Raw genomic sequence first — 26,560 nt, 5'->3', positions numbered from 1 at the left:
CGAGGTACCAAGGTAGGAGGCTCGGATGATGTGAGTCATCATCAAAAGACAGCCTGGGTGAGTATCGCACATTTCCTGTCAGTTGCTGCTAGGACTTATATTTTTTCAAACTAAACAGGAATCCTGCAGGGCATTTTTACTTATTACTTGTTTGAAGAAAGGCTCTTTTAGGTCCCCTCATTGAACCTGAGGCCTAGGTTTCAGAATGAGTTTGCCTGTATCATCCCAAGACATATTACAGTCTGTTAATAGTGTTTGACATTGAACTGCTATAATTGATGGTGCAACTGCTCTCCTGGGTATCCCACAAAGAACAAACCTATTAGAGTGAAACAGCTAATCATGAGAAATGGATGATTTCATAAGGATATGAAGAAGGACCCTTTTGTGTCTGGGGATCCATTAACCAGTTCCTCCACGGTAAGCATTCTCCAGCGTCCTGGGGCAGGTTGTAAATGGTGAATTTAGAAAGCCTCTTTTCAAAGCCTCCCCCTTGCTCCAGGCATGGCCTTGATCCTGTTTGCATGTCAGTCCCTGTGAGGTTCTATGGCCCCCTTCCCATCTCAAAGCTCAAACTCCCACCAAACATCTTTATTTTTTTATATGTTAATATTTGATATAATTTATCGGTTTTTATGGTTGGTATCTTTGTATTCTGTTTAAGAAATCCAAAGTCATGAAAATGTTTTCTAATATTTTCCTCTTGAAGCTTCTGTTTGTTTTTCACATTTAGAGTTTTGCAAAAGGGATACTTTTACAAATGGCAGGTGTGATGGGTGTCTATTGAGCACCTACTATGTGCCTGACATCCTTCTAGACAGTGTGTTTAGATCAGTTCATAGGAGAGATCACTGTTCCCATTTTACAGATGAAGCAATAGAGGCTCAGAAGGGTGAATTACTCACAGGGCACTGCCTGATACAGGCAGGGCTAGGATTCGAACCAAGGATGGCCTGTGTCTTACTTAGGACAAGCTGCGGGTCAGCTCTGATGGAGGAGCTCTGGGCTTTCCCCAGAAGAAAGATGGCTGAAGAGTGACCCTTCTCCCCAGAGCACCCTGGGGCCACTCACCTTCTCAGGATACTGATGTTGGTGAATAAAAGGCCTGGGACTGGGACTAGTTTGGGTCCCCAGACAACTCAGGGCTTCAGAGTAATTTCAGGGGTTGAGGAGATAAAGGGCTTGTCCCCAAACACCCCATAATGTTTTTAGGAATCCATGGTCCATCAACTACATGCTGAGAAACTGTTCTAAAGCTCCACGGTTCAGTGGGATATTGATAGTCAGTTGAGATCATCAGGATTCACCGTAACCAGGAAATACAGTAGCTCCCCCCTCATCTGCAGGAGATAACATTTCATGGACCCCAGCAGGTGCCTGAAACCACAGACAGTACCCACATCCTATTTATGCTATTATTTTTCCTGTGCATACAAACATTTTACGGCTTCTGTTCAATACATTTGAATTCCTGGCAACATTGTGCTTGTGCTTTGGGGCCATTATTACGTAAAATGAGGTTACGTGAACACAAGCACAACCACACTATGACAGTCGATCTGATAACCCAGACTGCTACCAAGTGACTAACGATCGGGGAGCATGTCCAGCATGGAGACACTCGACAAAGGGGTGACTCACATCCTGGGTGGAACAAAGCAGGATGGGATTTCACTGTCCAACATGGTGTACAATTTAAAACTTAGAGTTGTTTATTTTTGGAATTTTACATCAATATTTTGGACCACTGTTAACTAAACTGCAGATAAGGGGGAACTCCTGTATCTGTCTTTGTGTAGTCTACTAGTTTTCTTATCTTACCTAGTAAAGTGACATATTATATTAACAGCTTTCCTGCTCTTTAAACCATCCTTGCATTCCTGGAATAAGCCCTCCCTACTTACGCTATATTATTTTTAATACACTGCTGCTTTGGTGCTAGTTTTCTCATCCATCCTTAATAAATTCTTAGAGCTGAGGGGACATCTGTGGAAGAAGAGACAAAAATCCCATTACCTATAATGTGTTTCAAAATCAGAACCCATGAAAGTAAAAGCCAAAGCAAAACTCGAAGAAGATAGTACTTGGGAAGGGGGCTCAGCCACTGTGGCCCAAAAACGTAGCTCTAGGCGGGCCCAGCTTGTGATAACTTTCAGCATTCATGAATTAAACATTTCCTATTGATTACTCATGAACATCCTGGAAAGTTCATGTTGTCAACAGTCCTTTTCCTTAGTCATGATTTTGATTCTCATAATACAAGCTGAGATGTGGGAGCTAATCCCCTAACTGATGGGTGGACAAACCCAGCCCCCTACTATCTGCTTCTCAACATAATTCCACTATTTCCTCCTCTTTGAGCATGCACAGTGACTCTGCTGGTGTTATAAAAATCTGTGTTCCTTATAGAAAATAACCTAAAAGCCAACTCTAGGTGGTAATGGAAGAGGAGAAAAAAATGAGACCAGGGTTAGTGATGATTCTAGCAAGAAAATGAGTGTTCGGTGTAGGTTCATGTGGAATGTCTACTTCTGCCACGGTTTGGTTCTGCAACGTCAGCCAGTTCAGCATTTCCTCTGTAGAAATAGGGAAACGTGGTTTGTGACACTGTTTCAGTGAATTTTCTAGCTAATAAGTAAATTGTTCATCGAACCAGAGATAAAAGCTTAGTGAATGATAACAAGACAACAAGCATGAAATTTGGATATGTAGAGGTACATATGAGTTAATTTTGGTGAGTTTATTTAAGCGGCAGAATGTATCTCAGTAGTGGAATAACCTCTTTTCATTGTACATTTATAGAATCAGGAAGGGCCTGTGAGTGCTCACTTATATTTTTCCAGTTATATTTTAATGTAGTGGTTGAAAAGCCTCTATTTGGTAGTGAAGCACTCTCCTATTAACTCTGATATGTAAAACAAATGAAAACAGAGCAATTCCGCATGAAGTGAGAGGGAGCTTCATGTTTTATGAAGAATTCATCTCTCAGTGCTGGGGCACCTGTGTGGAACCTCTTGCCTTCTACAGTTTGAGAGGTTCATTTCAGTCTGATTCATAACCATGTTCCCAGTGTGTAGGCCTATGTTCAGGCATGTAATAAGCCGTTAGTTAGTATTAGTGAGTAGATGGATGGATGGGTGGATTATTGAATCTATGGATGGATGGATGGATGGATGGATGATGGATGATGGGTGGGTGGGTGGATGATGGATGATGGATGATTGGATGGATGGGTGCATGATTGAATATATGGATGGATGGATGGATTAATGGCTGGATGATTGGATGGATGATGGATGGATGATGAATGGATGATTGAGTATATGGATGGATGGATGGATGGATGGATTTATGGATGATTGAGTGGATGATGGATGGGTGGATGAATGATTGAATATATGGATACATAGATTAATGGAGGGATGATTGAATGAATGGATGGGTGGATGATGGGATGGATAGATGGACTGATTATTAAATACATGGATGGATGGATGGATGGATGGATGGATGGATGGATGGATGGAAGGAAGGAAAGGGAGGGAGGGTGGGAGAGAAGGAGGGAGGGAGGAAGGAAGGGAGGAAGGAAGGGAGGGAGGAAGGAAGAGTGGACGCTCAATTGATTTCTAGTTAGATAAATACATGGGAGGGTGGATGATTGGTTAGATGAGTGAGTTTATGGATTGCTTAATAGATGGATAACTTCACACATTCCAATCATCCTTTCCACTATAATCTTCCCCACTCACAATGCCACAAATGGCCAAGTAAAAGGTATCAGCCAACCCTGACATGACATTAGCTGACTTCTTGTAAAGATGCATCCCCATTGTAAGAAGAACCCTGAACACCAAGGAGCCTCTTCCTCACCCCCATAATCCCAATGTTCAGCAGCCATCAAAGTGACATCCCAGAGCCTCATCCCAGGAGCACCTCCCCCCTTCACGAACTCTGTTGGGACCTCACCCCTCTGTGCTCCCACCCATGAACCTTCCTCCCTCCCCTCATCTTGTCCTGCTGATTTGTCCTTCAAGACCCAGCCCCCTCTGGTAGATGTCCCAGCCTCCAGCACTCTGATATCTCTTCATCACAATCTCCCCATGGTCCCGAGGATAGATGTCAGCAGGTGTGCTGAGAGGTCACCCAAAAGAGCAGGGAAGGAGACTCAGAAGTGCCCAAGCAAGTGAGCCTGCCCTACCACGTCCCCTGCCCCAGCCCTTCTCCACACCCCTCCTGGGAGGCTGGGACCAGCCAATGGGAAATAGAGAAAGATGGTGCTGATTCTTCTTCCCCATATTCCCTCCAATGACTTCACAGCTGCATCCTGGTGGTTTCCACAGTAGAAGAAGACAAGCACTTCTGATACCAGATTTGCCAGGAAAGTGACAAATGTCTTCAGAATTTTTTGTGACAGGAGCCGTCAGTCAGATCTGAGTCCTTGGCCCCCTTTCTCCCTCTAGCCAGCATCTCATAGGGAGTGGGCAGGGGTGGAAGTCTAAAGATGTCTCCCTCCCTTTGTCAGTGCTCTCAGGTAGCTTCAGGCTGCAAAGAGCTCTTTCCTCGTACCCAGGCAGAGTGACTGTGGAGCTGTCTGCATGCTGTACTCAGCAAGGACTTGGTAATGCTGGCCTGCCTCAGCTTCCCTGTCCTGCATGTTCCCTGGGTTTCCTAGACTGAAGGCAGCCCGGACCCCATCCCTCAACACAGACATGGGTCTCAGTGCCTCCACTCTCACACAACTGCTCTCCTGGCTCCCACACCCTGCCCCGCCCCCCACTTAAACCTGTTCACCCACCATGGAGGGAGATTGAGTCAAGTCTAAGTGTCTCTTCAGACAGAGAGTGGGCAGGTTCAGAAAGGCCAGGGGACATACCCAAGGTCACTCAGTGAGAGAGTGCTAGAACCAGAAACAGAAACTAGTTCTGGTTCCACCCCCAACCCCCTCCTGCTTGGGTTCAAATCCCTGATCTGCTACAAAACTAGGTCGGAGACCCTCGAAAAGGCTTCCTTGCTGGTCTGCCTCTACCCTGCCCCTCATTTTGGAGCCAGAGGGCTGTCCTTAAACGCTCTGACTGCACACTCCCATGCCATCTCCCCTTTGCCCTTGGGATAAGAACAGCCTCTCTCTCTCTCCCTCTCTCTCTTTTAACTTATTGATTTGAGAGAAAAAGAGAGAGGCATCAATTTGTTGTCCCGCCCATCCATGCATTCAACGGTTGCTTCCTGCATGTGCCCTGACCAGGGATTGAACGCACAACCCTGGTTTATCCGAATGATTCTCTAACAACTGAGCTACCCAGCCAGGGCAAGGAGAGTCTCAGTCTCTCTCTCTCTCTCTCTCTCTCCCTCTCTCTCTCTCTCTCTCTGTCTCTCTCTCATCCTCACCTGAGGCTATATTTATTGATTTGAGAAAGAGAGGGAGACGGGGGGGGGGGTGCGGGGAGAGAATGTGTGAGAGAAAGAAACAGCAATAGGTTACCTCCCGTACACACGCCAATGGGGGATCAAAACTGTAACCTTTCTGGTGTACAGGACAATGCTCCAACCAACTAAGCCACTCAGCAGGGGCGGTAGGATAGTCTATTGATCTGGCCTTCAAGACCCTTTCATGGTCTGGTGCCTGCCAGCCCTTCTAAGCTCAGCCCCTGCCACTCTTCCCTTCAGACTCCACCTCTCCCCTGATTTCTCAAAAGCAGAGCCCTCATCAGGAGCCCAAGCCTCTTCTATGGTGTAATTTTCCAGACTGATTTATCATTGACCTGGTGCCCCCTCCAGACTTCGACTCCTTGGTTAAGACCTGATGCACCCTCCTGGATGGAAGTGCCTACTCCATCCTGACAGTCTTCCAGTATTTGGATCCTGTGGCCGGACTGGCAGGCTGGGTGGGAGGTGAGTGACAGGTGGCAGGAAGGGCCAGGGGGTGAGTGAGAAGGACTGAGAGCAGCTCATTCGCCCCCCTGAGGACGCACTCAGGCACACAGAGCAACCGACCCCTGACTTAGCTTTGTGCAATTTAAATGGCTCCTGAGCGTCCTTTCGTTGCTGGCCCTGAGGAGATGGGGACACAAGACAGAGAAGACATGGGCCCTGCCCTACAGGGCTCTCAGTCCATATAGAACCACAGGAGCAAAGAGGACAGGCTCAGGAATTGCATAGAACGAGCTGGATCTAAATTCTGGCTCCATCACTTCAGCTATGAGCCTCAGGTTCCCCATCTTTAAAATGGGGGAGAGCCAATAACTACCGCTCAGGTTGCTGTGAGGATTAAATGAAATCAATGTGCACGTAAAGAGTTTAGAGGCTTGACTGACATGTGCAAATGTTCAAGCAGTGAGAACTACATTATTACCATTGTTCCTCTTTGGAGAAATCACCCGAGGGCCTCTTCCCCACAATCCCAACATTTCTAGAACAGACACGGAGGTGGAAGATACACAGGAGACCCCGCCCCCTCCCCAGACCTGGTCATCTAGCCCCTCTTCCCTGTGTACCTGCCGAGTCACACGAGCTTCCTTTCTCCAGCATCTTTGTGTCTTATCAGCAATGCGCAGCTGTTGATATGCCTTCAGCCTGAGTGAGCTGTAGATCACGGCCAGTTTTGACTGCATATAAAGTGGCCTAGAAGAAGCAAAGCATCATTTTAGGGATTGGAGCATTTTACTTTGGCAACACCCAAAAATACACAAGCTCCCAGCTCACAGTGCCCGGTAACCACAGAACAGCATCTTGGCTAAGAGCATAGGGCTTCAGCCCTTTCTGTGGGCTGTGTGACCTCTAGAAAGTCACTCAGTCCCTCTGAGGCTCAGTGTCCCTACCTGTTCATTGGGGATTCCTGTGCAGGCTATCATGAGGATTAAATAAGATACTATAGTGTGTGAGGAGTACCAAGCATGGTGTGGGACACGCAACAAGCGTTCAGACGTTAGCTACTCATGCTGGTGTATGGAGGGAGGGTGGCACCTCAGGGAAGAGCTAGTATTTTGAGGTACAGTTTCCTCTTGAGGCACCTTTGTAGAAGATGCCTGGGAAGAATGTCCAGAATAGTAGCAAAGCTTGCTTCATCCTGTCCTTGCTACAGCTGGTGCAGGGGGACAGGGAGACAGAGGAGTGGGACAGGGGCTGTCATCATTTATGTTGTTGGTAAAATGGGCCCTGCATTTGAAAAGTGGAAGAGTTTCCCTCATAATTTAAAACAGCACCTACATCTGCTGGGTGCAGTGAGTAGAAGATTAATTTCCCAACAGCCCTGCAGCCAAACAGCTGCGCCCGCCTGTGGCTCTGTCTGCAGGCCTGGCTGATGCTATCTCCTCACCTGGCTGGTAATGAGCCTGGAGGGTGAGGCTCTCTCCTGCTGCTGAGGCAGATGCAGGGAGGGGCCCCTTCAAGATGGCCCCGAGGGCCTAGCCCCTCAGCAGCAGTTTCTGAGTGCTGAGCAGGGCAGGTATGCACACGCACATCCAGCCTAGGTTTTCATCGTGGGCACCTGCAGCTTTGCCATGGCTGGCTCTCTGGTAGCACTTCTGCTTGGATCATGGGGTGATCAGTGTGTCCCAAGCCATTGTTGACACACTGAACAGGACAGTCCAGAGCCCCACAGCAGTGTGGGCTCCATACATTCCGACCCTCCCCTAGGAGGACTGATGTCCTTGACACTCCCAAGTCCTGCTCTTGACCTCAAAAGTGAGAGGCCACATGGCAGAGAGGATGATGATGACATAGGTTGGTTAGCCAGCTGGTCTATAACTGATTAGAAAGAATACAATGACCACTGGCTCAGCTCTAGTCCAAACCAGAGTCCTAGCCAAAGTCCAGGAGTGGCAGCATGGAGGGCTGTGGTCACACTAGCTGAATGGTGGCCCAAAGTTCCATCTCGTGACCACGTATAATCACTGCGTGGAGTGCTATGCTGAAAAGAATGCTGAGGCTGCCTCTTGGGCCAAACAGGAAAGAGGACCACCCCCAATTCGTAAGGCCTGCCATTGGCTTAGTCTTAGGAAGTGGTGCAGGCATCCTACATGGTCTCCAGCCAAGGACTAGGTATCTCCTAAGTTGAGGTCAGGCTGGACAATTTAAACTGATCCCTTTTGCCTGGGGGAAAGAGAGGGAGGAGTGCCTCACTTTGTCGCCTGTCATCTGTGGGTCTTGAAGACAAATGGAAGACTTCAGCTGACAGCCAAGGGAATAAAAATGAGAATCTGTCACTTAAAAACTCAAGCAGTTACAACCTGTCAAAGAGCAGAAAAGAAACCAAATTCTGTATCTTATTGAAAATGGGGCAGTGAAGTCTCCAACTATTACTGTCGTATTTTCTATTTCTCTCTTCAATTTGTCAGCCTGCACTTTATGTATTTTGAGGACTGTGTTATTAGGTGCATATAAGTTTATAATTGCTATAATTTGTTGATAGATTGACATTTTTATCATTATAAAATGTCCCTCTTACTTCTGATGATATTTTTGTTTTAAAGTCTATTTTTCTAATATTAGTATAGCCATTCCAGCTTTCTTATGGTTGCTATTTTCATGGTATGTCTTTTTCTGTCCTTTTATTTTCAGCCTATCTTTGTGTGTTTGGTTCCCAAGTATCAGGCTCCTATAGACAGTATATAGTTAGGTCTTGTTTTCTATCCAGTTTGGCAATTTCTGCTTTTTGATTGGATCAACAGTTCAAATTATATTCAATGCTATTATTGATATATTAGAATTTACATTTGCCATTTTACTTTCTTCTATATGTCTCTTATCTTTTTTGTTCCTCTATTTTTCCTTTTTGCTCTAAGTATTTTCTACTGTAATATTTTAATTCTTTTAATGATTTTTTACTATATTTGTTATCTCCTTAGTGATTGCTCTAGGGCCTAGAGTATGCATACAAATGTATCACAATCTACTTCATATTTATATTAAGTTAATCCCAGTGAAAATTAAGTTACTCCAGTTACTCAGCTATGACTCTATTCCCTCTTCCCCCTTTCTGTGCTATCATTGCTGTACATTAGAGAGCTTCTCTTCCTGTTCCTCAGAATTTAGTGGAGAGACCATGGCCCAAAGAGCACCTGGCTTAGCCATGTACTAGCATGGCATTTAATAACTTTAAGCCTCATTGGCCTCACCTATACAATGAAGAGAATTGTAGGAACACAGGATTGAAGGATAAAGTGAGCTCTTGGCACAGAGCCTGCACATAGTAGGGTTCCTAAAAACATCAGTCTGTGTTTGGCTCTCAAAGAATCCCAGAAATCCATTTACCCCAGCCTTCTCACAGCAGAGTCAGGAAGCATGTGTACCCAGCCAAAGCCATGGGGAACTTCCTCTCTCCAGTGCACGGCAGCTTACAGCGAACTTCAGCAAGCAAAGGCTAGGACCTCGGGCGAGGAGGACGAACTGGCCCGGAGAGCAAGGCCTCCAGGCCAGCCCCTCCTGCAGAAAGTCAGAATGCTGCAACAGCCACCAGCACGGGCCAGAACTGCTGGCAGGGCATGTTCATAGCTCAGGATAAGGCCCCACGTTCATGCTTCATGCACCTGTCCCTTCCACGGTCTGAGTGAGGGAGAGGCTTTTGGAGGAAGTGATAGGAAGGAATGAAAAGGGAGAGGTGGCAACAGCTGATTGTCCAGCCTCTGATTAGCAGAAGTCCAGGCCCTTATCCTGGGAAAAAAGCCTTCCTCCAGCTACCCAGGCAGGTGACCACCCATATTCTGCTTGCTTACCACCCAAGACAGAGGCCTCATTCCCCTGAGGCAGGGCAGGGCCTCCCTGCCATTTCTCCACCGGGTCTTGAGCCCGGAGCCACTCACTCAGTAGAGGACAGGGCACCCTGCTGTGCCTCGGCCAGTGCTGAGTTTGAGGACACAGAAAACAATCACACACAGGCCCCAGAAACCACACGTGATCACATTCAACAGAGACTTGCACATGGGCTCTCGGAAGACAGACAGGGGGGGCCCCTTTCAGAAGAGGGCCCAGGAGTGCTTGCCCCTGATTCGGTGGCTCACTGAGAGTCTGAAGCTGGCCCCCGATGGCCAGATGAGGCTAGCAGCCTCCAGAAGGGCTCATGCCTAGGGCAGTGAGCGAGCACTGGACTTCGAAGCTTGGGCCTGAGCTCTAGCCTGGCTCAGCCACGGAGTAACTGGGTGATTGGGGCAGGTCATTTACCAGCAAGCCTCAGTCTACACACCTGTCAAAGGGGAAACCACACCCCTGCCCGGCTGAACCAAAGGGAATTAAGTGACACTCCACGGCGCTCACTACCAAGGGGTGGCAGTCCCTGAGCACAGCAGCGGGTGCCCCCGCTGCTCCTGGCTGACTCTAATGCCCACCCCAGACCTCAGCGCCCCGCCAGGTTGTCCCGTGGGATCTCAGGAGCTTCCTTCTCTAGGGCTGTCAGACACCCAGCTGTTAGTCCTTGAGGAGGTTCTGGCATTTCCCCATGTTCCTGCCACTTCACACCCCTCCCACCTCTGTGCCTTTGTCCTGATCTTCCTCTGCCCAGAGTGCCTCCCAGCTTCACTTCCTCTGGCAAACCTTCCTGATCTGATCCAAACCACACCCACCAACAACACGTCTGTTGAAGCCCAGAGCCCAGACCTGCCTGATTTCCCTGGAGTCCCCCAGGTAGGTTCCACCCCTGAAGCAGAAGGCCATGGTTGGAGGCCAGCAAAGTTGGCCCTCATACTTCATCTTCCTGTGCATCCCCCACCCCTTCCCAGGACCTTGGTAAAGTCATGCTGACCTTTTAACCTTATGCCTTGGTGGAGTCGAGTCCTTGTCTAGCACTTAATCTTGGGTTCTCGCATTTGCTGTGTGACCTTGGGCAAGTCCATTGCCCACTCTGAGCCATGAGTGAGTCGAGCTCCCAGGCCAGAGGAGAGGAGGGAGGTCAGATCCTGCTACTGAAGGCTCCTTTAGGCTGCGGTGTGAGGTGTTGTGCCCCTAATCCCTGGCAGAAGCAGCCAAGAGAGAGTCCTGACCTCAGAGCAGGTGCCACTGAGTTAGGGATGAATGACTCACAGGACAGCAGGGACGGTGAAGGAAGGTGCATGGCAGAGCCTGTGCTCCCCGCTCAGTATCCTTAGTATCCTTTCTCTGTGTTCCCAACAGAACGATACAACCGGACCGGCCATTTCCACCACACCTCCTCCGAGAACTCGGACCACAACAATGTGCTTGTGTCTCCTGTGCTGGTGGCAAGTGCAGTCATAGGTATGGTCGTCGCCATCTCCTGCGTCACCATCATCGTGGGCAGCCTCCGCAGGGACAGTCAGGGCGGGGCCCAGCAACCCCGCCGCCGCCGCCGGGAGTACGAGGATAGCCAAGGTGAGCTGCTGCCCCACTCAGCGCCTGTCCTGTCCGATTGTGACTGGAACCCAGGGGGCACCACGGAGGTGGTCAGGGGAGGCATCCTAGCGGGCTTAGCGATCTGAAAGAGCTCACAGCCACCCACCGTAATGTTCTCGGCGGCCTGAGGAGCCCCCCCCCCCCCCGTTGTCTGCCGGGGGTGGGGCTGAAGGTCAAAGGGAAGACACGTGGCTACTCCCAAGCCCTCGACACTGTGGGTCCAGGCTGTACCGATAACTGGTCCCGATGGTGCCTGGATGGAGGGATGGATGGAGAACGGCGTGGGTGGGTGGGACGGGAGGATAATCCGGTGGGGGGAGGAGTAGGTGAGGGAGGGGTGAGATGAGTGAGCGGGTGGCTCAGTGGGTGGGTGGAGAGAGGGATGAGCGGAGGGGGTGAGGGGTGGAGAGCTGCACGGGTGAGTGGAGGATGGGTGGGTGGACGGCTACGTGGGAGGGGTGGGTGGACAGGTGGAAAGATGGGTGGGCAGGGACCAGGGGAATGGATAGGTGGGCTGTTGGAGTGGGCAGATGAATAACTGGATGGAATGAATGATGAGTGGCTGCCTCAATCTCCAGAGACCCTGCAAAGTACAAGCAGACCTGACCTGAGACTTTCCCCGGTGCAGGAGTCACCCTTACAACAGAGCTGGTGGCTACCTCTTGGGCTGACCAGTCCCGGAAGTGTCCATCTGCCCAGTCTGCCCCGACTTTTTAGAGAATGCAGCCACTTGGCTGTTTCATTCTTGGAAGGGGCCTAAAAGCAGCAGGAAGGAACTCCATTGTATTCAATTCTCAGACAACCTTCAATGGCAGGAAAATGCCTGCCCTGTGGCCTGAACAGGCCTCTGCTTGAGTCAGAGAAAAGAAAAGCAGGTTTGCAGAGTTGTCTAACCCCAGGGGGCACCATTCACACCGCAGATGACGATTAAGCGCTTTGGAGGCTCCATGGCAGGGCCCCGGGGTCTTTCCCCCTGCGGGACAGAAGGAGCACCTCCGTCACGCTCCTTCCCACCTCTGCCCCTTTGCACGTGCTCTTCCCTCTGCCCAGGATGCCATTCCCCAGGCTTCCCCAGCTGACCAAAGCCTGCTTGTTTGTCCAGGCCCAGCTCCAATGCCACATCTTTTTGGAACCTTCTCTGGCCCCTCCAGAACCCTCTCAGATTGGGTGACTCCCCTCTCCCTGTCCTGTCTTGGCATCACACCTTCACCTCCACCGATGGCCCTGTCATGGGATGGCTGTGCTGCGCCAGTGACCGCAAGGCCTCACAGCGCGCCCTCTGGTGGGGCCCACCGCCCGGCCCAGGGCCTAGCCCAGAAACGGCGCTCTGTGGGCAAGGAGGGGAATCGCCTTTTTTCGTCCTCACAAGAGCTGTGTTAGCCCATTTTAAAGATGGGAAAACTGAAGCAACGTGCTGAACAGCCTAGAAGCTCCCAAGCCTGAGCCTGGTACATGGAGCACGGGCGAGGGGTCCACTGTAGTTCCTAAGCTCAAGTCTGAGAGGACAACCTTGGCCCTGAGGAAGGAGATGGGCCTGGGGGTAGGCCAGTCCCTCCTGAGTCTATGGTGGGGCCGCGGGGCCATTGCCTCGTGAGCAAGGCCCTCGCTCCTGACCTCCACAACAAGCAGAGGGACAGGTCACAGCCAGGCCAAGTCTGGGGGTCAGGCCTTTGCTATTCTATGCTGACGCTTAGCAGTGGTGCGTCCCTGCTGCTGTAGGGACCCCTCTGTGGGGCTCCCTCCTCCCTAGCCACTTCTGTGCTCAGCTCAACCCTGGCATCCCCCGGGGCCTCAGTGGGGAGCCTGGAGGTGCTGAGGCCCCCCACACCTTCCTCCCATCTTCTGGGGGCACGCAGGGTCTGGGGCTGCCAGGAACCTCACAGACACGCCAGGGAAGAAAGGAAGAACACACTGCGTGCTGCTGTGGGGAGAACACCACAGTGGCACGGCACCGACAAACATTGACCTATTGGCACTGGGGACCCTTGTGTCCTCATACACACCTTTCCCCTGGCTCCAGGGACAGGCTCTCCCAAATCTCTCTCCCACCACACTCAGACTTCTTGGTGGATCCCTATTGTCTGAGAAGAAGAGTATCAAGGGCCTTCAGAGCCGGACCCATGGCCCTGGGTCCTCTCTCGATGCCCGTGGGCAGCCTCAGGCCCCCCGCCCCCACCGCCCCTTGCTCCAGCCTGCTGCAGCCCCCACCTCGACCCCTGTCCGTGCACCCAGCTGTCCCCAAGCAGCTTCTCCTGAGGTCCTAAAGCCACCTCACACCCACAGGGTCCAAAATGGACTTCATCTTCCATGCTTACTGGGAAATTGCTTACCCTCTGTGTTCCTAAAGTGAGTGATCTCTAAAATGCATACACAGGACCCACCCCCAGAAGGGGAGGGCGGGGGCAAGGTGCTGCTGATCTCAAAGAGAGGTCATAGCCCCGCCCCAGATAAGCCCTGCCTCCTGAGGGGAGGAGCCACCTGGGAGGCCATTGGTGATGGGGAGACCTCACTGTCCCCCAGCCATGGTCCCCCAGGCACATCGAGGCCTGTCAGTAACTGGGAGGTGGAGAACTTACAGGGTGAGGAGCCAGCACAGCCAGCTGCCCCTGGCTCTACCAAAAACTAGCTGTGTGGCCTCAGGCAAGTCACTGCACCTCTCTGAACTTAAGCTGTAAGAGGAGAAGACCTGTGCTCCATCAGCATCTCCTAAGCAGTGTTACCAGGTGGAAGAGAGTAAGATTCTGTGGTCAAATGCTGGAGAAGCACAATTAAATGTGTTTCTCAGCTGCAAGGCTTTTCAGGGCCTTTAATATGCTAATACGTGGACTCAGCTCTGGGTGCCCCTCCTCCAGGAAGCCCTCCCTGACCTCCCACAGCCTCAGTACTATGTCTATCAAAACTCATGACACACTGCTCAGTACTGGGCTGTCCCCAAGGCAGCCTGCCCACCACCCTGGGAGCCCCACCAGGGCAGGGCCAGCGCTGCTCCCTGTCTGGGGCGCCACGCCCAGCTCAGTGTTGGGGCTCACACTCTGGCTGTCACTGAGGGGATCTGTGCTTGGTGAGGAGTGGGGTGGTGCGTTGGAGAGAACAGAGTCTCGGGGGTCTCAGATAAACATGTGAGGGCCCTCCCTGGTGCCGGCCTGAGGCCTGGGCTCAACGTCTGTTCCCTGCAGAGTCGGACGAGCCCACGTACTGGAGCCGTGGGATGCGCTACGCCTGCAGCCTTGTGGGGGACTGGCCCCCACCCGCGGACCTGAGCCCTGGTGAGGAGGCGAATGCCATGGTGCTCCAAGAGCTGTACAGAGATTCTCCACCAGGGTAAGGAGGCCCGTGGGGAGAAGGGTGTGAGAGGGTGGGCTCCGTGCACAAATTCCCCCCCCCCCCACAGGAAACAGCAACACCTCTGCAAATGGTATAAACGCAGGAAGCATCTGCTCAGAGGGCGTGACCATCTCCTCACCCCTCCTGACCAAGAAGAGCCCAGTGAGGCAGGGTTTGACTCAGCAGAGGTCTCATGAGAGGCTTGAAAAGGAAGGAGAAAAAGCTCAGTTCCTCCAGGCTGGGGTGAAGGGGTGGGATGGAGGGTCCAGGCCCCCGCTCCTTAGTATGTGCCCCCAAAGCCCAAGTCACAGCCGCTGGGACGGGGTCACTGTGTCCGAACTGCAGTCAGGCAGTCAGGGCATTCAGGCGGCCCTGTCCCATTGGAGGATTCTTCTCTGGAGGGCCCTTGGGTCCTCTCCTGCCCGCCACCCTTAGGCAGCTCACCCACCAGTTTGTACTTGAAGAGAGAAGAGAGGCCAGGGCTTCCATCACTTTCCTGCCAGGAGACCCCACAGGCCAACAAGCCCCCAGGTCCTCCCCATCAGCTGGTCACCCTTTTCCCTCTGCCCTCGGGGCATTGGGAGGGGCAGTGCAGTCGTGCCTCCCCCAGGCCAGAGGATGCTCTTTAGCCCTGTGCCTGTGGGTTCAGAGGGGCCCCCGGGACTCCTTCCTAAACCCAGAAGGGCCACTCTGGAATGACTTGATATCAAGGGGTGCCTGGCAGCCGGAGGTGCTCCCACCGGCACTACCCACACTCCGCGCCCAGCCTGGGAGGTGCTCCGTGCACAGCAGCCGCTGCTGCTCTGAGCGAGCTGAGACCCACGGGCCAGCGACTTGCTCGCTCAAGCTCGCAGAGAACATTGCGGCTGAGTCAGGACCGGATCTAGGTCTCAGTGGTTCTGCGTGCCCCTCCCGGGGAGCAGAGGGGTTTCACTGGAGCCATCGTGACGAAGGCCTGGCTGGTGCATTGCCAGGGCAGCCTGTCACTGAGGACAGGCTTTCAGCTCTTGGGGAAGACCCCACACCGCCCCAAGGCCAGGTTCCACAGGCCCTGAGCGAGCCCTTTCTCTTGTAGTTACGAAGAGTGCATGGGGCCAGGGGCCACGCAGCTGTACATCCCCACGGATGCACCTCCACCCTACTCGCTGACCGACTCCGGCCCCGATGGATGCCAGCAGGCGCAGAGCGGCCTCCGCACCATCTCCATGGATGCCCTGCCCACGTACGAGGCTGTGTGCGAGGTGCACCCTCCATCCAGCCTGCTGCCACTGCCAGGCCCAGAGCCAGGGCCAAGGAGCCTCCCGGGCTCACCCGAAAGGGTCATGTGAACGCCAGCGGGCCACGTCCTGCCAGTCCCTTGGGGCTGAGCAAGACCTTTCAGGCACACAGGGGAGCACGTGCACGCACACACATGCACACACGCACACACAGGTACACACACACACACACACTACTCATGCACACACAGCAGTCCCACATGCACACATATATACACAACTTGTACACATACAGAAACTGACACTCCCATGTGTACATACACATCCAAACATGCCCCACGTGCACAGCCATGTGCACACACAGATCCCCCCACGCACACATCTATACAAATCCATCTGTGAAGGTTTCATTAAAAATGAAGCTCCGCCTACCTCCCGTCTCCTCCCCAGACTGTAGGTTATGACTCTGGACAGCGCTGGGAGAAGAGCGGTGGAGAAGGGATTAAGGCTTGCTCCCCCCTCTCCCCAGGCCTGTTTGCCCCTGCCCTCGCCTGGCAGGCTGTGCCCAAACTCTGATTCTGTCTCCAGAAACAGCTCGGCCATCCCAGGTCAGCTGCCTGCCCCCAACCTTCCCAAGGGCAACGTGTTTCCGCCCCTGCCCCGGTTGGTGGGACAGGCCTCAGTGAGGCTCAGCTCTGTGCTGAACCTCTCTATCAAGTACAGGGCAGAAGAAACACATCACCACCCTGCCACTTACAGGGTGAGGGACAGGGGCCTGGGGGGCTCAGGCATGACCTGGAAGCCCCCACAGCCCACCCCGCCCTCCCCCTAACACAGTGCCCTCAGCCTGGTGGTGCTAGCGGAGTTATCCCCCTCCGGAGCCCCGCCCTGAGCCACAGGTGATACAGGGCTCCTGGTGGGCGGGCAGCGGTGGGGGGGTTACAGCTGTCCCAGGGCAGCCCAACCACTACCCAGGACTGAGGGTCTTCAAAGGAGATAAGGGCTCTGAGGCATAGGAGTGGCCCCTCAGGAAGTAGCCCCGAGGGCCTGAGCTCAAATGGGCTGGAGCCAGGCCCCAGGAGCTGGTACTGTCCTTTTGGGTGGTGGCTCCTAGTTGGACACTGAGCTGACATGTTTCGGACCTACCCTCAGGGGTGCGTGCAGAGACAAAGGCAACCGTGAGGGGACCTGTGGTCACACCTCGGCCTTGATGCCAGGGCACCACGGATGATGTGCGGGGTTGCCTAGTAGTAGAGAGGCTCTGATCATGGCCCACGTAATCCAGCAGTTCCATCAGAGACCACGCAGGTAAGAGGGGGGCAGCCGAGTGTGTCTGAGGAGTGTCCCGCCAGCATCACCAGCGGCAGGGAGCAGAGGCCTCAGTTCCACTCTGCTCCCTCCCCCGTCCTTAAACAACCCCCCGCCCACCCTCTCCCCCACCCTTTAATTCCTCCAACGAAGGGCTATAACAATTCATTAATCCCTTTCTTAAGAAGGGGGGTGGCAAGAATGGGAATTGTGAATTTTATTTTGTGTAGAAATAGTATTTTTTTCCGGTGCAGAACTGAAAGGAATCCGTCAAAGGTTCGGTAGCACCTGGAGCCTCTGGCTCCACTTGGAGTAGGGACCTTGTTTACAAGCAGTTCTGTCACCTTTGTGGTGTACTGTTTTCTAGCAAAAAATATCTGTCTGTTGTACTGTATAGCTTTTGAAATGCACTCCAAGGATGAAACGCATCCTGCTTCTGCAACCCTCAGAGTGCTGGGGGGAAAAAAATCCCTATGTACTCATCAGTGTTTGAGTGAACAGCTTTTCTTGTTCCTGGATTAAGCGCTAAACAAGCAACAATGTATCTTTTCTGTGTTCAAAGTAAATATATCATATCAATAAAAAATGTTTCAAGAAGTAATATTATCAAAGGGGGAGGGGCTGGTGCCATCTGAAACTTCTAAGGAAAGGAAACAGGAAAACAGCAGCAAACTGACAATATGTTACTTCCCTCAGAATCAGCAGCCATTGAAACCTTGTCATTTTCCTGTTGACACGAATCTCTGGGTAGTGAGTCCCGAGTCCATCAGCCCACACTGCCACCTGCTGGCCGCCCGCTGCCACTGTTCAAAACAAAAGAGCCTGAACCTGAAGACTGAGCAAATACCCTTCTCCCGTGTTCAAACCCACTGCCCACAGTCAGTCGTAGTTGTGGACAAAACTTGTCTTCTACACTTGGGATGTTCCATGAGGTTTAACCCATTCAAGATTCCCATTTTCAGGAATAGCCCCTGTCCCCCAGCATCTTTCTCTGGGCACAGCCTGATACCTATGGTAAATGTCCTCTCCATATGCAATATAACCACTCTGTCCTTCTAAACATCAGTGTGAATGGCTCAGAAGCCACCTCCGTGTTCTAGGGCCCCTGTCCCTGGGAATGAACATAGCGGCCTTCATGGTGATGGCATCTAGCCATGTGCTGACCCCACCCTGAGCCACCCCACACTGATACCCGGTTCCAACAACAAACACACTCAGAGGACTGTTGGGCACGGCTTTTCCTGCCTCCTCTATCCGTAACACGCCCTGTGTCCACTCATGGCACCACATTCAAGGTCCTTCTGTGCACAGGACTGACCTCTCTCTGCCAGGTACCTGAGGGGAGGGGGCTGAGGGGGACACTTGTGCAGTCGCGGGGGTTCCCCAGAGTCTTCAGAAAGGGGAGCTGCAACCGATGGTGTGTGAGGCCATCACAGTGGTCAGCGTGGCCTGCCACCGAGGCAGCAGGTATGGACAGGGCACATTCCAAGGCCTTTGGACAAGGTGCCAATAGCATCTGCCACACACGAGCCACATAAATCACCCGAGAGGAGGAGGAAGGAGGGTTCGTACAAGGTACGACCATCCACAGCTCGCTCTGGCCAAGCCCCCTGCACAGGCACACACAGCCTCGCATCCTGTTCCTAGAGACACCCTGACACATACCCGCATGTAGCACCGCTCAGCTCACGCCACCTGTGCTTTTGTATACATCTGCTCAGACGGCTTTGGTGCACACACTGTAGCACCCCTTACACACTCAAAGTTCCCACACACACACTCCAAGGCCGACTCCCATACTCAGGTGTCATCATCAGTGACTGACCTGGTGACAAAGGTCTGGAGGTGAGCAGTGGGAGGACCAGCAGCCTCAGTGTCGGAGAGGGTGACTCTTCCTTCCTTGGCTCCGCTGTGCTTGGCCTGACGTGGCACTGCCCCTGGCCCACATGAACTCTCTCAATCGGGACCCGTTGCCTGGGTCAGGCCCAGTATTTCCAGGCGAGGGGGCTCCCAGCGTGCCTGCTCGGCGTCTCTCTGAGGAGTCCCAGGTCTGCAGGTCCTTAGGCCTGTGGTTACACCCTCAGCCTCACCACAACCCCCCATCCTCACCGGCCTGACTCCTGGGGTCCTGGGGCTGCCCTTCCTTCTGCTCTGCAGCTGGTGGCTGCCTGGTCCTTGACCCCCCACAAAGTTCAGGCACCACCTGAACTACCGGGTGGAACAGGTGGACCGCTCTGGAAAGGGGAACCCTCCACCCCCAACAGGCTCCGAGCCTCACCCCCATTATTCAATTTCAAGAGGCAGAAACCCAACTTAAACAGGAAAGGGTATTTATTGGTTCGTGTACCTAAATTGTCCAAATGACAATTCCATCTTCGGGCACAGCTGGATCCTTGGAGGCCGAGAATATAGGCTGGTGTGTCGTCTTTTTTGACTCCGCTGCCTGCCATGCTGCCTTCATTCACCCACAGAAGCAATGGCTGTGGACACCCCAAGTACGCTGGCTGACCCAAAATGAAGAGAGACTCTCTCCCAGAGAGCAGATATCGAATCTCAGAGAAAAATGACTGACCTGGGCACGCACGCATGCCTGACCCTCTGCGAATGGCTGTGGCTTGGGGGAGAGTGTCTGATTAGTGGGGCCTGGGGCCTGTGCCCACTCCCACCAGGGAAGGGGAGCCAGACTTTCCTGGAAAGTGTTTTCCAAAGCAGAGAAGGAAGAGGGAAGGAAGTACTGGGCACATCCAGAATTGGGGACTCTGCCCTGTTCCCTGACACAGCGCAGCCCCACCCACTAGCTCTCAGTCTGAATAGTGACACCGTGCCAGGGGTCCACGGCAACCACATGGTGAGCTAGCGCGGGTGCCGGGGCAGGGAAAGTGGAGAGAGCTGCTGATCAGGGCCCAAGGTAGAAGATGGAGGAGTCCAAAGTAGCCTATAGCGGGACACCAGACTCATAGGGACACCATCTTCATCCTGTCCTGGCTCTTTCCCACAGTGGCCCTGCCAGGGGGGGCCTGGGGCCAGAGGCCCTGCTGCAGTGCCTGCTGGGAGGGGCCTCGGCCGCTGAGGGTTGTCAGCCCACTGTGCACAGGGTACTCTGTGACTCAAGGACGATGAGGTTTTCACAGGGAATACACCCATCCATAGTCTGGTTGTAACAGAGCAAAAGGAAGTCAGGCCTGAGGCTCAGGCCCAGGCATTGACTCCCGGAGGTTGGTTTGCTGCGGGCCTCCTCCGTCTCCCCGTCCTCTCAGCCCTCCCCTCCCTGGACTGTCCCTGTGAGTCTGAGCCTCCCCTGCCAGACGGGCACCCAGGGTCTGGCCCAAGCTGGTTCCTCTCTGTGGGGTGGGCCCAGTGGGGTTGAGGGGCGGACACCTGGCAAGAACACTCAGTTCAACACAGCTCTGAAGACAGTAAGTGCTGAGTTCCAGGCCTGGGCGCCACCAGGCAGCACCCGGCCCCATGGTCCACGGCCGAGAGCCTGGGCTCGGCGGGCAGCCTGGGAGCCTGTGGGCAGCAGGGACGGCTGTGCGTGAAGGCTGGGCGCTGGGACGCAGACCTGCCTGCCCCTGCTTCTGTCACCAGCTCACCGTATGACCTCACTGTCTGTCCTCTTCTGGGTCCCAGGACCCCCACCCACAGAAGCCCTTGCAGATCTCCAGTGCCCCCTCTCCTCTGCCTGCCTCCTGCATTGTCCCCAAAGCCAGTCACCCTGGCAGGCAGAAAAAGCAGATTCTCTCTAAACCAGCCATCCACCCCCACCAGCCCCCAGGGCCCAGCAGTGTGAGTAATGCAGGGAACACCAAACCAACGGTTCGCGGAGGCTGCAGTGCTCCAAGGGGAAGGAGGCCAGCACTGGAGAGGCAGGGCTGACTTAAGCAGGTGAGGGCAGGGACGAAAACGGCTCCAGCCACCCTGGAGAGACAGGTGTGCAAGGCAGCGCACAGGCACGACAGGGCTCCCCAGACTGAGGACTAGAAGGTCTAGAACGAGTGAATTGGTTACAACAATAAGTGACCAAAAACAGTAGAAGAATCACAGAGGGGGGAGAAGGGTTGAACTTCGAGTGTCAATTGAGCAAACTTTGGTTTTTAATAGGGAAGAAGATAAAGGCCACTCCAGCCCTCTTCTCGGGGAGCGAATCTGCCATTGGCCAAAGAGAGAGAGAGATACAGACAGAGAGGAAGAATTAAGACCCTTTTGTGCCCTGACCGGTGTGGCACAGTTGGCTGGGCATCATTCTGCAGGGCAAAAGGTCGCCAGTTTGATTCCCAGCCAGGGCACATGCCTGGGGTGCCGGCCAGGTCCCCCTTTGGGGCGCGTACGAGAGGCAATTGATCCATGTTTCTCACACTCATATTTCTCTCCCCCTCTTTTTCCCTCCCTTCCCCGCTCTAAAAATAAATAAATAAATAAATAAATAAAATATTTATTTAAAATAAAAAAAACCTTTTGTCATAGACGCCTCCCCCTTCCTTGGCCTGTGACCTCCCCTGCAGGAACCCTGTATATTCCTTCCCCCCACATCTGGCACTTCCACTCGGCACTCTTACACATCTTTGATGTCACGGGAAAATCATGGCCTTGGCTGTCAGAGCAACTTGACGTGGTAGGCTGACCAGCGGCCCCCGAGAGACGTCCAGGCCCTAACCCCCAGCACCGGCGAATGTGTACCTTCCATGGCAAAGGGGCTGCGCAGCTGTGGTTCAGGGAAGAAGGCCCGTGAGAGGAGGCGATTATCCTGACTCTTCCAGGTGGGCCTGAAGTGGTCACCAGGGTCCTTATGAGAGGAAGGCCACAGGGTCAAAATCAGAGGGAAATGTGACAAACTAAAGCAGAATGAAGACAGAAATGAGAGACTTATACAAGCTATACAGCCAGCTTTTAAAGGGGGGCGGGGTCACAAGCCAAGGATCGCAGTTGGATTCCAGAAGTTGGTAAAACCAAAACAAAACAACAAATTAGAGTCTCCCCAAAGACCTCCAAAGGGAACCGGCCTAGTGAGACTGATTCTGGACTTCTGGTAACTGGAATTATAAAATAATAAATTTGTGTCGCTTTAAGCCATGAAATTTGTGGTAATTTGTTACAGCACAGTAAGAAACTAATATACTTGGGTTCCGATCCCAGCTCTTGCCATCTCTGCCTCAGTCTCCTTATTCGTAAAATGAGAGGAAGGGGTAGTTGGCCTAGTGATGAACAAGGGTCTCCCGGCTCTCTCCGGCCCCAGGCTTTGACGATGCCAGCGGGCTACCAGCATTGCTCCACAGCGCCTGGCCCGGCCCTGACCTATGTATGTCTCCAACCCAGAGGAGGCAAAGGGGGAGACCAAGGGGTGGCCAGATGCGACCCTGGACTCGTTACCTAATCTTTCTAAGGTCCAGGACCAGAGGAGCTAAAGTGTGTGAAAGAGTAGCACCCCCACTATTGGACCCGAAAGAACTAATCAAGGATGACCTATGGAAAGAGAACTGATACTTACCAGGGAATCCCTTTTCAAGGAGTACTCCCACTGGGAAGCAACGTCCCAACCAGGGGGACAGGAACCACTCCGACAGTTGAGCTCAGAAAAGGCTGCGGGGGCAGAGGGACCACAGGCAGGCGTGGTGAACGCCGGCCTGAGGCAGCACCAAGGCCGAGCGCCAGGCAGAGGCCCTTCCTGGGGACTGGACAGGCAGGCCAGCCGAGTCTCATAGAAAGTAAATGACGATCAAAAACCAGGTCTTCCTGGGCTCTCACTGCAAGGTCAGCGCCAGCTGCTGCACCACTACCACCGCTCAGCGGGGCTCGCCAGGCCGGAGCCACCTGAGGCCAGGCACCTGCTCTCACATGCCTAGGAAGCCTCCAGGCTGGCACGGAGGGGCACGGGCTGGCTCTCCAGGACTTCACTTCCCCGAACACCAGATGAGGGCATTGAAAGGGACCCTGAAGTCCGAAAGCCAAAAGGCCGAGGGACCTTGCTTAACCCAGTGGTTCCCACATTTATGTGGCAACAGGACATTTTCACTCACATAAGACTAACCCACAACAAATGCTCCTTGTGGAGAGCGCTTTCAGAAGTGCTGACCCACGTGGAAGGAGTGAGTCACTGAGTAACTCAATGAGCGAGTGAATCACCTCTTAATTAAGTACTGTGTGAATGGAAGGAGGGTAGGAAGGGAGGGAGGGGGAAGGAGAGAGGGAAGGGCAGATGGGAGAATGCATAAAGGATTGTTTCCATCTCTGCCCCCGCCGCCCCCCCCCCCATAAGCTGTCCCTGACACGAGGACCTGGGAGGGGATCCCAGGAGGCACTGGAATTACAACGGGGGAAGGGGAAGAGCCAATAGAGTGCATCCATGAACACGTTATTCCTGTGGACACCTGGGGGGTCCCACTGAGGACCCTCTGAAAGACAGCACAGAACATGCCTAAGAACTGCCCCACCAAGAGCAGGAAGCTGGGGTTCCTGTCCACCACGCCTCCTGGGTTGGTTGAGGGTTGTCCGCGAGTGGGAACTCCCTGGCCGGTATAGCCTGCCCAGCGCAGCAGCAAGGCACACACCTGCAGCCAGAGAACACTCTCAAGCATGAGGTGTAAGGAGCCTTAGAGGGTGACATCCGGAATGGTCTGCAGGTGACGGACGGCACCAGGGCAGAGGGTGTGGAAAGAGGCAGGCGCTGGATGCGCTTGGCTTTCCCGGGTGTTTGGGGTCAGGGCGAGGATGGGTCCCGACCGCTGCTCTGCTCCACTGGGAGGAAAGAGGGACTGGGAGCGGAGTACAGCCCCGGCCACCCTGCGATCTCAGCCCTCCGGAGTGACAAGCAGTGGCAGGGCCATGCTATGTCCAGCTTTCTCTTTTGCTTTCGTAATTTCGTCCTCGGCTTCTTAAGCGTTGGGGCAGGACAGAGGCTGACCAGCCTGGACCGGGCCTGGGGAGGCTCACAGGACTCTCCTCCACATCCGGGCCCTGGAGCTACCATGAGCAGGCCCTGCCAGGCCCAGCTAAGACCCTGCTGGACAACCTCATCAGCTCCTACCGGGAGGGAGCAGGTGAGGGCTGGCTCAGGGTCTGCAAGCAAGCAGCCTTCACCCGCAGGGCCCTGCAGCCCTTGGACACAGGGGACCTTCCCCAGCTCTATCTGCTTAAGGATGTGAGCCCCAACCTAAGGACCACTAACTTCCAGGGGGCGTCCAGCCCCGCCCAACTTGTCTGCCAACTTGGTGTGGGCACTAGAGTTCCTGGAGCTAATCTCTGCCAGCCTACTTCCGTTTCCCTGGAGGAAGGAAATCAGGACCCTGAAGGCAGGCACTGCCATGCCCCTGAGCAAGGTCTGGGGAAGGGCTAGGTAAGGCTCTGCCTCTAGGGGGAGCCATGTGTCCATCATGGCAACTGACTTTGGTCCCATTTTACAGTTGGAGAAACTGAGGGCTAAAGAGATTGATGTGACTCATCTGTGGTTGCTGGTTAATATGCAGTGCAGACAAGACTCAGGTTCAGGCAGTGCAGCTCCTAACCACTAGGGAATAGCACCTCTCTAAAGAGAAAGAACCGAGGAGCTCGCAATAAGCATGGGAAGGAGTTGGGCTGTGGAAAGCCACCAGGAAGGTTTGACCTCTCTGGCGCCAGACCAGGACTGCTGGGTTGGGAGCCAGGAGACTGGGGCCCATCCCAACTCAGTCATTCTCTTGCTGTGTGACTCGAGCCACAAGTCCTGCCTCTGGGCCTCAGTGTGTCCTTCTGTCAAATGGGACAGGGGTAACATGAGTGTGGGCCAGGGTTCCATTTGGCCAAATTCTTCAGCCCACCTGCTTCTTAGGAATCTCCAGGGCCCCTGGGCAGCAGCCCTTGGTCCTGCCTAGCCTACGTCAGCCACTTTGCTGAGACATGTCCCATATCTAACACATTTGTTCCAGACGTACACTGTAACTTTGCCTACTGTGTGCAGCCGGTTCTTTCTGAACACACACTTCAGACTCTTCCAGGCAGGCGAGGCTATGTGGCCACCTCCAAGACTGAGTTTTCCCTGGTCCAGGCCATCAACGAGGAGGACACCAAGCAGATGATGTTTGAGATCTTCCTGGTGAGAGTCGCGTTTGAGGACGTCCTCGAACCTCAAGCAGGCAGGGGCTTGAGCCTGGCAGACTGAAACTGGCCAGCCCCCACTGCAGGCACAGCCCGGAGAGAGGGCTGGTGAAGACCCACAGCTGCCTCCAGAAGGCCCGGCCCCGCCCAAGCCCCTCAGAAGGGGTGAGGTCTGAGAGGTCCCTGGCCCAGGGCCCTGACCACCAGAGCGCTCTGCCTATGGCCCTGAGCCCGCCTAAGGTGTCAACAACCACCCCACCCCTCGGTCCTCTCACTGGCGCTGTGGCGCCCTTGGATCTGCAGCACCACGCCAGCACATGCTGGGAGAGTGAGGAGTTCCTGCCCTGCTACCGTGACCTCGTCCCGCACCGGACACCCTGTTTCCCAAGGGACTTCCCCGGAGCAGCCTACAGGGGAAGCAACTCCGGGGCAGCCCTGACCCTCAGCCCACTCTCAGGTGAGGTGGCTGCCCCCTCGGGTGGCAATGTCACGCAACCCCAGGTCCTGGTACAGCTCCTGAGAACAGAGGGGTCACCATCCCCAGACACCTCTGCCTACCACCAGGTCCCCAAACTGTCAGAGAAGTCCCTGGACCCCAGGCCAGAGAAACACAGCCAGAGCTGGCCGCCCCGGCTCAGACGCCGCTCTTCCGAGCTTCTCCTCAGAGACGGACGAACTCTGTGAGCTCCTCTCCCATGTCCTCGGACCCTCAACTCTAGCAGGCCATGCCAGGGGCTTCCCAGGCCTCACAACTGAGAGAATGGACAATCAGAGCCTCTCATGGGGCCGGAGACAGCCCAGGGTGGCAGCCCAGAGACAGAGGCTCTAGAGGTCTACCCAGGCCCCATCTCATGTAGGAGGGCTCCCAGCGCTCCCTACATCCCCCCAGGGAGCGCTGGAGGTGCCAGTTCCCACCCAAGGACACCATCCAGGTCACAGATGAGGATGTCTGTCACCCCTGGATGGTACAGACGCAGACACCTGACTAAGCAGATTGCTCTTCTTCCAGGGAAGAGACCACCTGGAGAGGTGGCAGACCTGGGATCACAGCACGGGGAACAGCAGCCAAACTCAAAGCTTGTCAAGCACAGGGACCAATCTGCTAACCCCAGTTGGTCTCAATCCCAGCCCTGCCACCTACTGATTGTGTGACTTTGAGCCACTCACTCTGCCTCTCTCTAAGCCTCTCCTCCTCTGTAAAGTGAGTGTGGCCAGACCTACTTCACAGGAGGCTGGGAAGCATTAGTAAGGTGAGGGAGGTATGCATAGCGCCCCACAGTGCAGGCCTGGGGGTGTGGGGCTCCTGG

General features: G+C 53.9%; 1 protein-coding gene across 1 annotated transcript; it reads left to right on the top strand.

The window, feature by feature from the left end:
* The first annotated feature begins 10,838 nt into the window (after positions 1-10,838).
* Positions 10,839-15,989, top strand: BEAN1 (brain expressed associated with NEDD4 1). The gene is made up of 4 exons (XM_054579109.1): positions 10,839-10,842; positions 11,101-11,316; positions 14,514-14,658; positions 15,737-15,989. The coding sequence occupies exons 1-4, from the start codon at positions 10,839-10,841 to the stop codon at positions 15,987-15,989; spliced, it is 618 nt and encodes a 205-aa protein (XP_054435084.1).
* Positions 15,990-26,560: the final 10,571 nt, after the last annotated feature.

The sequence above is a fragment of the Pteronotus mesoamericanus genome, unplaced genomic scaffold (genome assembly GCF_021234165.1).
Source record: "Pteronotus mesoamericanus isolate MK-2021 breed Mesoamerican mustached bat unplaced genomic scaffold, CSHL_Meso_final contig_52, whole genome shotgun sequence".
Lineage (NCBI taxonomy): Eukaryota > Metazoa > Chordata > Mammalia > Chiroptera > Mormoopidae > Pteronotus > Pteronotus mesoamericanus.
This window is presented reverse-complemented; position numbering and strand designations above follow the sequence as displayed.